The 13894-nt window shown below is 43.5% G+C and overlaps 1 protein-coding gene across 3 annotated transcripts in view; it reads left to right on the top strand.

Moving 5' to 3' along the window:
- The window catches only part of LOC126251768 (TATA element modulatory factor), a 181768-nt gene that overhangs the window by 8769 nt on the left and 159105 nt on the right, over positions 1–13894 (top strand). For all 3 annotated transcript variants that reach the window (XM_049952388.1, XM_049952390.1, XM_049952389.1), the window contains exon 3: positions 4380–5139. In XM_049952388.1, coding sequence (XP_049808345.1) covers positions 4380–5139 — 760 coding nt within the window. The remainder of the gene's footprint in view (positions 1–4379; positions 5140–13894) is intronic.

Below are 13894 nucleotides of genomic sequence, written 5' to 3' on the forward strand. Positions count from 1 at the left end.
GAAAAATAGAACCAGCGCACTGTCGAGTTAGAGATGATACAGCGAGATGCAGGATACTGGTGTGTCTGAATGGAACCTCTCCCCTCGGCACCATCTTAGTCACTGACAACGATCACCTGGGTAGTCCAGAACCACTATTTATCACTGAACACTATGTGGTGACATTCATCAACAACTATTTATCATTGAACACAATGTGTTAACATTCATCAACAGTCCATGCTTTCCTGTCACACCACCACTTCAAACACAGCCATTTGTGTCGTGGTAACTGCAGTCTACTATAAGCATGTGATGGAAATCCCTAGCTCAGCTGCTCTTAGGCTCTGACCAATGGTACGAGGTAACACAGAATGTTGCAGTGAGTCCATTGCTTAATCTTGGATGATAGGCACATCTGTGAATGGGTTATGATGTGCTTGGTGCACAATTCTGCAATCCTCACTTGTGATGGTCAACCAGAACTTTGATATAAAGAGTGTGCCAGTATTCATGTTCCCGTGCAGTCCAACAACCGGCTGCTGTAAATCTGGATAAAAATATACAATAGAGCCAGCTGGCCAAATGGAGGCCCACAATGGGGTTCCCTTTCAATCTCTCTCAGGCACTTATAATGCTGTCTCACACAAGTATGTGGGGTATTTACATGTTATTCACATCAATCACACATCATCTGACACTGTTCGTGCCCCCAACTAGGCCTGGTAACAACAGTATACTTGAACAACACTAATGTACTGTGTGTGTGTGTGTGTGTGTGTGTGTGTGTGTGTGTGTGTGTGTGTTTTGGGTGCTTCTTCATTATTTCATTTTTTAGGCAGTTTGTATATGACTCCAGAAAATAAACTGCACTGACGAAGAAAAAAAATCGCAACACCAAAAAGGAGTTGTACAACATAAATAAAAGTTGTTAGGTATGCTATGTCTGAGAGATGACGTCAATTCAAATTTCGCATCAGTCAAATAAGAGTCGGTGTTAGTTACCTTTGAGATTGCACGTGGTGAGTTAATATTAGTCAAGAATGCCTTTAAGGTGATGATGGTGCCATTATCAGAACCTCACTGAGTTTGAATGAGGTCGTGTAATAGGGCTACGAGAAGCTGAATGTTCCTTCTGTGATATTGCAGAAAGACATGGCAGGATTGTAGCCACAGTACATGATTGCAGGCAGTAGTGGCCACGAGAATGTATGATTGCAAGAAGACTGGGCTCCAGACAGCCACATGGTGCTATTGAGAGGGAAGACTGTTGTGTTCAGTGTGTGGCTCCAGAATGACATACTGCATCTGTAGCGGTAATTTGAGCAGCAGTTGACACCACACTGACAACAAACTGTTACAAATTGGTCACTTCTAGGGCAACTCTGAGCCAGATACCCTGTAGTGTGTATTCCACTGACTCCATCACCATTTGTGACATCAGTGGTGTCAAGCACGAGCTGAAAGCTGGTTCTGCCTAGGTGCCAGTGATGGTCATGTGTTGGTTAGGTGGAGGCTAGTTGGGGACCTGCAATCAACCTGCCTACGTGCTACACACACTGGAGTTATGGTTTGATGTGTTCATATGACGGCAGGAGAATTCTTGTTATCGCGTGCACCTGACCACAAATTTGTACGTCGTTTTGGTGATTCTACCTCTTGTGCTGCTGTTCATGGACAGCATTCCACAGAGCATTTTCCAACGGAATAACACTTGCCCACATACTGCTGTTGTAACCCAACAGACTCTGTAACCCAACATGCTCTAGAGAGTGTCCACATTTGCCTTGGCCTGCTCGATCACCAGAACTGTCTCCAATCAAGCACATCTGGGACATCATTGGATAACAACTCCAGTGTCATCCACAAACAGCATTAACTGTCTCTGTATTGATGGACCAAGTGCAACAGGCATGGCTCTCTATCCCACAAAATGACATGCAGCACCTGGACAACATGACATATGCATGTTTGCATGCATGCATTCAACTATCTGGAGGTTTCATGGGTTATTATTGTATCAGCATTCCACATCTGCACTGGCTTATCTCACACTTACATTAACCTGTGATCTTGCAGTGTTAAACACTTAAGTATGTAACCTAAGCAACTATATTCTTGAAATTTCATTAGTCTCCTTTTTATTTATTTATTTTTCCTGTCAGCATATTTTGGATGGGAGCTAGTAAGATTAACCTTTAGGGTTGTGCATCATGCTGATCATGGTGATAGGAACTATCCTAAGCTGTAACAATTAGCAGATTTTCTGTAGAGAAAATGTGAATATTCACTTACCTACCCAACATCATACTGACACGGAGAAACCTAAAAGGATAATACCTATTCAGCACTGAGGACTGATAACCAGAATATTGTTCAGAGTCTGTACATTTTGTTGACTAGTCATATCACTAACTCTGTAACTTTAATGTGAGATTCTGTCTAATAGTGCTCTCTTTCTTTGTCAACATGTGTATATGTATCGAAACACTGGTTTTTCTTCGTAGAGAGCTGCATTTCAGCTTGTATAATCAACAAGACGTAGGAGCTATTGCTGTGCTCCGTGTTTAAGTAAGAATAAAAAAATCAGTTATGTATTAAGTCATGAACTTCATGCTTACAGCTAGTCATACTCTAATAATGTGTTTGTTAATTTTTCAGGTGTAACACTGTCAACAGATTCTTGAAAATATGTATGATTTGTAAACAGCTAGAAAGAAAGATTAGTTTTTAACATCTTACCATGAAAACTTCAAAGTGCATCTTAAATAAGTTCTCTGTTCCCTTCACAGCTCTGCAGTACATATATTTTTCCATTAAATTTGTCTATTAGCAACTAGTCCTAGCTTTTAAATAGTTGTGACTTCCATGGATGTGGTTGGAGTAGAAGAGATTCTCATGTTCAGAAAAAAAATAAGAAGAAAAAACTGAACACCTTGAATGACTAGACAGAATGTTCATATTCTAAGGTCTTGTGCATTAGTATGTTGCAGTTGAAACATAATGTTTCTTAGATTGTAGGTGATCATTAATATTGTGGTGCAACACCACCTACCGGTAAAACATGCCCGCATCTCTCGTTGTTGCTACAAACCACAGGTCATAGATCAGTGTGACTTGAGCAGACCTGCAGGATACCTCACAGATGTATGCATGAACCGTATGATCAAATCACCGAAAGAGGGTGCATTATTGGCATTTGAGAGAATGTGATGCATCCATCCTGGAAATTGCTGCTCTTGTGGGACTAAGTGTTTTGGCAGTGCGAGGGGTGTGTGCCGAATGGTTCGCAGAAGGTCATAGAACATGATGATATGGGTCAGGTCGCACCACCCAGACACCCCCCCCCCCCTTTTCCCCTCATCCTAATGGCATTACAGGACAGATCTGCGTTCTCCGTAATTCTGGTGCAACAGTGGAGCACAGGGGTGACACGTGGGTTACTGTGCTTCATCCACTTCTTTGCCTACCTTTGATGAATATGTGTATGGACCAATGTCATTGGGGACAGGAATGACATCAGATAGTGTTTTCGAATGAGTTCAGATTGTCATTGTTTGAAAATTATGGCTGTATTTTGGTTTGCCACTGATGGAGGGAGTGACATCACAGTGACTGCATTCTCACAAGATGTACAGCACCAACTCTAGGCCATATGGTGTGGGGTGCTGTTGAGTGCAACCACTAATCACAGTTGGTGTGTGTCCAGGGCACTGTGACCAGTGTGATCTGAGTGAATCACATCCTGTGACCTGTAGCCACACCCTTTGTCCCCCCTGATGCCATTTTTCAGCAAGACAATGCACAACCACATGTTGCTGCGTCAACAGTTGCCTTCTTGGTCACAGGATGTCAGCCCTTTGCCGTGGCCCATGAGATCACCAGACCTGTTGCCAATCAAAAATGTGTGGGATGTGGTGAAATGATGGGTGCAGTGCTGTCACCCAATTCCAACCATCACAGATGAACTTTGGAACCAGGTGAATGCAGCATTGATTGCTGTACCATAGGATACCATTCATGCCTTGTACGCATTGATGCCATCATGCATGGAACAAGTTGTCAGGGTCCATGGCAGTTCCTGTGCCTAAGAGGCAACAGGACACATGCTGAACTGTGGTGACTGAAATGCTAATCACTTCTGCAGAACATACTAATGTACATGCCCTGTGAATATGAATGTCCTATTTCTTGTCATTCAGGATGTTCTGTTTTTTTTTTTCTGAACATGAGTGTAATGTCTTCAAAGTAACCACCTTTCACTATAGTTAATCTGTTCAAAGCAGCTTCAAGGCTAATGATGATTATTTCTTAAATAGTAGTCAGTATACACATATCAAACACAGTATGATGAGAGTAACCTTGAGTGTGCTGAGAGGGATGTGTTTGTGTGATTGCAGGTAATGCTGGAGTATATGGTGATGAAGGCTCAGATCCAGTGTCATTGCAGCCTAAAAAAGGTGGTCTCATTCGCACAAGTTCTCTCAAGCATGATTCCAGGAACAAAGATGCAAGCATAGCTGCAAAGAAGAGAAAGAAGAGCTGGGATGAAGGGGGAGTTCTCAGTTACATGGATAGTGATGAGACATCAGCACTTTGTGACGATCCAAGTGAACTTCGCTCAGATGAAGGATTTAGCCGGAGTAAACTAGTTGTAGAGAGTGAAGATACAGATGCAGATGCTGAGTGTTGTGCAGTGGACCATAAAGTTGTGACTGTGGGGCAAAGTACTGATGATGGAGATCAGAATGCTGTGGTTGTTACTCATAGGCGTGAACTTCCATCGACAGGTAGCTTTAAACATAATAGACTATCTGTCATTTCTTCTGAAAGTGACAAAAAGTCGTCGGAGAGTGTTGAAGTGATTGGTTCGGAATGTGGCAGCAGTTTCACAACATCTCCAGAGTCGGAATTGGGTCTTATGAGCCCAGATATGTCTGTGTCGTCTTCAGTGACAGGTGTTAGGTCATGTGCTGCTACTAGTTCTCCAGAGTCTGTAGAGGTTATTCCAGATACGACAAGCTCTGTAGAGGTTCTGGGGGACTCATGTAGTGGACGAACGTCACGGACTACTTCATCACCGTACATCTCTCCTGAAAGTGCAGTTGCGCCTTGCTCATATGAAGAAGCATTTGGAGAGTTGCAGACACCAGTCGAGATGTAAGTTGTGATTCAGTTTTTAATATTTATTTTGTTGAAACAAACAGTGAAAAAAGTCAAGGATGGAATAACTTCAGTGTATTGAAAAGGATACATTGTTACTAACTGTATAAAGGCAATGTTGAGTCACACTGACAAGCACAACTAAAAAACTGCTATTCATTCTGGCTTTGCACAGAAAGGCATTCATCTGAAGTAGAAAACATGTACAGACTCAAATACATGCAATTCACACACATGGCCACTGCCTTTCACCACTGTGGCCAGGCTGAGTTGTAAGTGCACCTTATGGGAGGAGCAACCTGTTGCTGGGGTTAGGAGGAGGCAGGGGGTGGGGTGGGGGGGGGCATAGCAGGGTGGGGTGGGGGAAGGTTTAGTGCTGCTTGTGGGAACATGCAGGGGCAGGGTAGGGCTAATTGGTGCAGTGTTCGGAGATTTTGGGGGTGGGGGAAGGGGGAGCAGAAAAGCAGAGAATTAGAAAAGAGTATGTTGGTGATATAGAAGGCTGTTGAGCTGGAGTGGGAGTAGGGAAGGGGATAGGTAAGTGGAAGACAGGGATTCTCAAAGGTTATGGGAACGTCGGATACACCATATTGCGAGGAGAGTCCCACCTGCCCAATTCAAAAAGTCTGGTTTTGGTAGTAAGGATCCGGATGAAGCAGGTTGTGAAGCAGTTGTTGAACTGAGGCATGTTCAGCAATTGGATGATGTAACTGTCTCTTGGCCACAGTTTGACTGTGGCTATTCATGCAATCAGGCAACTTGTCAGCTGTCATGCCCTTGTAGTAAACAGCATAGTTTGGTTACACCTTAGTTAATAGATCACATGGCTGCTTTCATAGGTAGCCCTGCATTTGATGGGAGAGGAGATGCCTCTGAGCAGACTGAAGTAGATGGTGGTAGGAAGATTTATGGGACAAGTCTTGCATCTAGGCCTATTGCAGGGATAGGAGCATTGAGATAGGGTTGGGGACAGAGGTGGAGTAGGGATGTAAAAGGATATTATGAAGGTCTGGTGTGCAGTGGAACAACACTATGAGAGGGGTGGGAATGATGGTGGGTAGGATATTCCTCATTTCAGGGCATGAGGGGGAGTAATTGAAACCCTGACAGACAATGTTGTTCAGTTGCCCCAATCGTGAGCGGTACTGAGTCGTGGGGGGAGTGTTCCTTTGTGGCCAGACACTGGGTATGTGGGAAGTGGTAGGTGACTGGAGAATAATGCACTGGAGGTCTGTTTCTGTACAAGATTGGGTGGGTAATTTCAGTCCATGAAGGTGCCAGTGAGACCCTTTATATTTGGAGAGAGAGCCCTGTTAATGCAGATGCAGCTGCCACGGCTGGCTATGCTGGATGGGAGGACTTCCTGGTACGGAGTAGAGATGGGGGATCCGCTCTTGAACTAATTCATAGAGTTGAATCTTTCAAAGGAATGAACAATCAGTGATTCAGAAAAAAAGAACGGTAGCTCCAAACGTTTCCCACGGCAGAGAGAGAGAGAGAGACGGAGCATATCAGCAGCGCCTCTGCTGGTCAGAGCACAGTGCACGCCACACAACACAGCCAGCGCCGGCCTCTGCCCTGCTTCTACCTTGGCTGCCTGCATTGTGCAGTGCCCCATTGGATTTTGTGTTTCACATATGCCGTGCCGTCTCTGTGCGTCGTCTGCCGTGTGCAGTGTCTGGCGCAGGTTAACTTCGCATCGCACTCTGTCAGCGATCGTTTCAGTCGCACGTCCTGCCCTCTGGGCAGTTGATGCGAGCAACAGGACAGAGAGCCACCTAGCGGATAACATAGGAACTACTTGCAAAAACCTGCTCGCAAGGGAATGGACGATTTGGCTCCGAGCGGGTGAGTTCACCGCTTCCCCCAGCCTCGGAACTCGCCCGCTCAACGCTCACCCCACCGTCTCGACTCTAGCCAGAGCGTTGAGCAAAGCGACTCAGGTGTCACTCTGGTCTCTGCGGTCTCAGCTCATGCAGTAATACAGCTCGCGGCTCGACCTGCTCGACTCAGCGCCTCTGCATCGGAGTTCGTCCCCACTGGATATTGTTCTTCGTAGTAATACCGCTATGTATATTACATTATTATGTTATGTATACATCAATCGTTTTTATTTTATTTTTATTTGTTTAAACTGATTAGATTAGGTTCCTGATGACTCCTCTTACCATAGGATTTTTATTATGGACACTCGAATTTACGCTTTAATTACGAGCGAACCGATAAACGTATCGCAAAATGTGATACACCAATATTTTCCTTGTTTTATTCTGCGTAAGGCTATATGCAGCACTTTCGTTTTACAGTCAAATTTATATATTTTTTTCTTATTCTGGTACGGATTTTGCGATTTTAGGCGTCTTCGGAAGGAAACGTTCACTTTAAAAATATATGGCTTGCGATGTATTTGTATGAGGTTAATGAAATTTTAATACATTATAGCCAAATATATTGTTAATGTAAATCTCAAGTTACAACATTTTCTGATCACCCAAAAAACCACGATAGTGCAAAATACATCAATAATCAAAAACTTTGTCATATCGTGGAAATTTCAATAAACAATACAAAATTCTTACTCATTATGTGTGTTACTTCAAAATAATATCAAATAAGATCAAAATACAGGTATAGTACTGGAATAAACCAAGTTTAAAGGGCAATGTGCCTTCCATTTATTTTCTATTGTAAATGAGTGGCGAGTCATGAAAAAGAGCTAATTCATTTCAGGGAGTGAACAGTTCTGATCCAATCTGTGAAAAGAACAGTTTTGCCCATCTCTAGTACGGAGTGGGTCGAAGTGGAGGTATTACTAGTGGCTGGTTTGTTTGATATGGCCGGAGGTCAAGTTGTAGCCATCCTTGAAGTGGAGGTCGACATTGAAGAAAGTGGCTTGTTGGGTTGAGGAGGACCAGATGAAGCAAATGGGGGAGAAGATGTCGTTACGGAGGAATTTGGATAGGACATCCTCACCCTCATTCTAGATCAATAGGTAAGATTTTGGAATACTGCATGGTCAGGAAGGATTCCTTGGGATGCCCTAGACCATCAATACCTCTGTCAATAACCATCTTACCAGCTACCATCGATACCTCTACTTTGACAGCCACCACTCAACCCATATCAGGAATTCCCTTCAATACAGCCTAGCCACCCATGTGTGTGTGTGTGTGTGTGTGTGTGTGTGTGTCACATCTCCAGCAACAAGCAGGCCCTCTCCAAATATACCAAGGCCCTCACTGTGGCATTCACAGACTGTAATTACCCACCCAATCTTGTACAGAAACAGATCTCCAATACCTTGTCTCTCCAGTCACCTACCACCTCTCACACATCCACACTCTAACCACAAAGAAGCACTCCCCTCATGACTCTGTACTACCCAGGATTGGAGCAAATGAACATCATTCTCCCCAGGGTTTCGACTACCTCTTGTACTACCCAGGATTGGAGCAAATGAACGTCATTCTCCCCAGGCTTTCGACTACCTCTTGCATGCCCTGAAATGTGGAGTATCCCACCCACCATCCTTACCACGCCTCTCACAGTAGTATTCCAGCACCCACTGAAACCCTGCAATATCCTTTTCCATCCCTACTCCATCCATGCACCCAACTCCTTGCCTCTGTCTCATATCTTTGCAATAGATGTAAATACAAGACCTATCCCGCACATCCTCCCACCACCAACTACTCCAGTAGATCACAGATGTCTCCTGTCCCATCAAAGGCAGGGTTACCTGTGAAAGAAGCCATGTGATCTTCAAACCATGCAGCAACCAACATGCTGTTTTCTATGTGGACAAGACAACTATCAGACTGTCTGTCGGCATAAATGGACACTGTCAAACTGGGGCAAAGAGTCAGCTGAACCACGCAGTTGCTGTATGTGGTGCTCTGTGCAATGAGCTTCAGCTCAATGACTGCTTCACAGCCTGCTCCATCTGGATCTTTCCTGCCAACACCAGGTTTTCTGAATTGAACAGGTGGGAACTCTCCCTGCGATGTTTTCTACTTTCCCATAAGCCCCCGACTAAATCTTCGCTAGTACCTGCCCTCTACGTATGTATCCCCTCCCTTCTCCCAACCAAGCACAGCACAGCTTTCTATTTCAACTACACACCCTTGTAAATCACTAATTTTTTCATTCCTCTCCCTCCCCACTCCTCCCCCTCCCAACTCCTCCCCCTCTCCCTTTCTTCCACCACCACACCTCCTCCCATTCCTCCCCCTCCTCCCACACTTCCCCCTCCCCCACCTGCCACTCCTCCCCCTCCTGCCACTCCTCCCCCCTCCTGCCACTCCTCCCCCCTCCTGCCACTCCTCCCCCCTCCTGCCACTCCTCCCCCCTCCTGCCACTCCTCCCCCATCCTGCCACTCCTCCCCCCTCCTGCCACTCCTCCCCCCTCCTGCCACTCCTCCCCCCTCCTGCCACTCCTCCCCCCTCCTGCCACTCCTCCCCCCTCCTGCCACTCCTCCCCCCTCCTGCCACTCCTCCCCCCTCCTGCCACTCCTCCCCCCTCCTGCCACTCCTCCCCCCTCCTGCCACTCCTCCCCCCCTCCTGCCACTCCTCCTCCCACTCCTCCTCCCACTCCTCCTCCCACTCCCACTCCTCCTCCCACTCCTCCTCCCACTCCCACTCCTCCTCCCACTCCTCCTCCCACTCCTCTTCCCACTCCTCCTCCCACTACTCCCCCCACTCCTCCTCCCACTACTCCCCCCACTCCTCCCCCCTCCTCCCCCCTCCTCCCACTACTCCCCCCTCCTCCCACTCCTCCCCCCTCCTCCCACACCCCACCCCTCGCCCTACCAAAACCACCTGACTGTACCTAGTAGCGAAACCTTTCCCCATTACATTCCTGCATGTTCCCACCATCAGCACTACACCTTCCCACAGTCCAATTTGCTTTGCTGCCCTACTCGCCCCATGCCTCCTACAAATTGGCTAACACCTAATCTCAAACAACTGCCAACATCACCACTTAATGCAAGAACTGTCAAACAGCAAGTCCCTGTTGGGCAGAATTACTATAGAATTGAAAATTCAGTAATAGATATGCAGCTGTACTTACCAATAGCAGATGATTATCCCCAATGGATTGATGTCCAAGAAATCAATGCTATCTGTGAAACCATTAATAATAATAAAAAAAGAGACACCCCTAAGAATTCAATACCAAACATGAAACAAAAAATGTAAAAATTAAAATAAATAACAAAAAATCCACAACCATTTCAAAATAAAAACCTTTCTTTCCTTACCACAAACATTCTCTCCACACCTTCCAAAAAATTCCTCAAGCAAACAGTTTTTTTGTGGAACATTCTTCCTCCAGACATACTTACGTAAATGACTGTGTAGCACTGAAATTCTCCTTTTCTCTCACACAATAATAATCTTTATTGCCCCCCAATAACCTTCAATTATGTTTGTATATACCCCTTTTTTTTTTTTTAATCCCTAAATTCAATGAAATGATTCACAGCCAAATGCATGTACCGAGCTTCATGTAACCCCTTTAACTGGCCCACCATCTGTGATAATAGACCAATCTGCTTTGCAACTTTTTAATAACTGAAACACAATACAAGCTATCCTACCTTTAAATACCTTAAAAATCATGTCTGGAGAAGAGTGATCTCTTGACACAACTGTCCCTGACACCCTTGGTTCAATAACATCTCCCATTTATTTGTTTACATTTATTTATTTATTGTTGTATTTTGCAAATTGTGACTTATCTATTTCTAGATCCTCCAGCCCACCGATTTTTGTCTCTTTTTCATAACAAAATGTGAACAAACTTCCTGGCAAAACAAATACCAGTCTGTGACATTTTTACAGTCTGTCTATATCTCATGAGCCGCAAGCCAAACAGGAGATCTTAAGCAAAAGTAGTAAGAAAGTAGTAAAATTGTTTTCATAGGAAGCCATGATTTATCAAACCACATCTCACTATGAATAGACTGCCACATAAGATCTTTTCAGCAGCACCACATATACAAATCATTCACACATTTCTTGGAAACACTGCCACAAACACTACAGATACAATAACTAGCAATTAGGCTGTACTGTCTGGCAAAACTGATTGCATTCATCAGTTCTCTCAGTTCATCAACCAATATCAAAATAGTGAAATGAACAGGAGGAATTTGGGATTATTTTCCGTACCTTCAAAATCAGCAATAGAATTGGGCTCCGCAACTGCCTCCATATTTTGCATTACTACTAATACTTAAAAAACATCAAATCCGGTGCAAAGACAGATTTCCATTTCTGATGAACATCAAAGACTAACATTACTTTCTCTGTAAAACAACAAGATTACATTCGATAGAATTTGAGGCTACATGGAAAATCAGTTCAAAATACACACAAAAATATGACACTGCAGCAGCCATCAGATCAAAGGTCAAAGCCAATAGCTAGTATTGAACATTCCCCTAGACCTTACTGAGTCTGTGAGAGTTGTTATCTGTTGTGATTCATGAGCATAAATGTTTCGCTTCATACCTTTCATCATTAGTTGGAGTCTAGTCTGGTCATTCTGTAATGCTCCTAGAAACTCTCACTTTATGCCATTTTGCTGGACATCTTATAGCATTGCTTTCATGTCTAGTAGTGATTTACAGAGTTCATCCAAAACATGTGGTGTGTAATGAAGAGAAAAATTCCCATTTTCATCATCTCAAAATCAGTGTGGATGTCTGTATCTTCTCACCATCAAGGGATATGCATTACCCTTAAACTTTTTACTGACTGGATGTGGCCTGCCACAAACTCCTCTCTTTTTGGCAGCCTCTTCACCTCACACTCAGAGTAGAACTTTCACCCTGCACTCTCAGCTGGATACATTCCAGTCTCTGTCTTTCATTACAGGTTTTAGCCTCAACAGCTCCCACCAGTATGCACATTCTGTCATTGTGTCCCTTCTTTTGCCCCCATTTTCTGCACATTCCTTTCCTCTTTGGTTTATTGAAGAATCTCTTCATACCATATGTTATATGCCCAACTGATTTTAAATATCTCAAAGTCTTAGATTCTCTTCTTTTCCAGTTGAAATTGAGTTGTGTACTGTGGGACTGTGGACTAGCCCTATGACACTTTTTAATAATAATGACATATTTACTAATATAACACACACAGAAGATTCTAACAACAAGTTTTTTATTAATTTCGTCGGTAAAATTGTAGATCAGAGCTAGCAGCGTACTTCTGTGTTTCGTGCAGCAATGTCGTCAGTGTTCACCCTGAGGTATGACGGAATGGAAAGAGGTTGTCAGCTGCTGGTTCCAAGCAATGGACAGGCAATGTGTTTCAGAGGAATATCATCACATTATTATGTCAATATATCACAACCTATGAAATCATAACTCATTTGGAAGAAACAGGCAAATATTTTGGCAACCAAAATTGTTAATTTAATGTAAGCTGTGCTGTTAGGTCCAAACATAATCACAACCTCTAACTCATGACATATACAGGAGAAAGATATGTATGTAATAACAATGATTATTAAGTAAATTTTTGTGAGTGAAACTGTTATTCTGTTGTAACCTAGGCCTCGGTTAAGCTACAGGTGGATCTGTCAATACAACTATGTATTTTATCTTCCACATTTGTTGAATTTACCAACTCACAACCAAAGTGTCACATTCTACACTAACCTGAACCTTAGCTAAACTACAGATCAATTTGTGACTACAATCAGGTTTTTTAACTTTCACATTTGCCGAAAACCAAACTGTCACATTCCAACTCAAGCACAACCTCATAATTCGTGTCATATTCAGAAAAAAACAGCATGATATTTGTGACAACAGTGAAGAAGACACAGTGCTAGAAATTCATTGCTTCTTTTCTCACCTCTTGTTGATTACATGAAAGTATCATCCTATTGACTACACGAAACTTACACGTTGCCAACCTAAAAGCAGTAGAGAAATCAGCTGTGACTGCGACTAGCCCTGATTGAGACTTTGCTGATTTCTTCTTTTGTTGGAACTTCTGGAGCGGAAGGATTTGCCGGCGATCACCGGTTTTGGAGAACACCCAAGTGTTGTAATTCTTTTACTCTTTCAGGACACCCCCTTCCCTGCCTGCAAATTGTAATAGAAACATTTATTGTGATAGGTGATTTTTAACTACTTAAGTAGAGCAAATGGCTATACTTAAAAGGAAAACGCAGCATAGGCTCAATCTCGCATCCTCACTGCCTGCCTACAGTGACTTAATGCACCTTCATAGAATGCGCAGTCCCACAATGACTGGTTTGCGATACCCACACTGCCAAAAGCACTGATCATTTGTTCTTGATTTTATGCAGGGAGCCTATGTTGCATAATGACCATGACCAGTCAAGTAGTGATTTGAGGCACCTGACAGGTTGTGAAACTCTGTCTTTATCTCTGTATGACCTTAGAGAGAAATTTGTGAATTGTTCTTCACTTCGTCTTTCTGGGTACATCGTCAGTTGCAAGTATCCTATGTACTCATGTTTACAGAGCGCCTATTTTCCTAATTTCCAGGTGAGATGGGATGTTCTCAGCATGTGAATTCAACAAGATTTTTCTAGTTGTAAAAAAAAAAAAAAAAAACACACACACACACACAGAGGGAGGGTTACAAACATCAGTTTCATTATGCAACTTTGTATTATCATTGTCATAGACATATGTGGTCTGCTAAAAGATTGTTACCTTTAACAACTAGGCCTATGTGCAAATAATAAAGGTATTTCAACATCAA

Source organism: Schistocerca nitens, chromosome 4, assembly GCF_023898315.1.
Source record: "Schistocerca nitens isolate TAMUIC-IGC-003100 chromosome 4, iqSchNite1.1, whole genome shotgun sequence".
NCBI lineage: Eukaryota > Metazoa > Arthropoda > Insecta > Orthoptera > Acrididae > Schistocerca > Schistocerca nitens.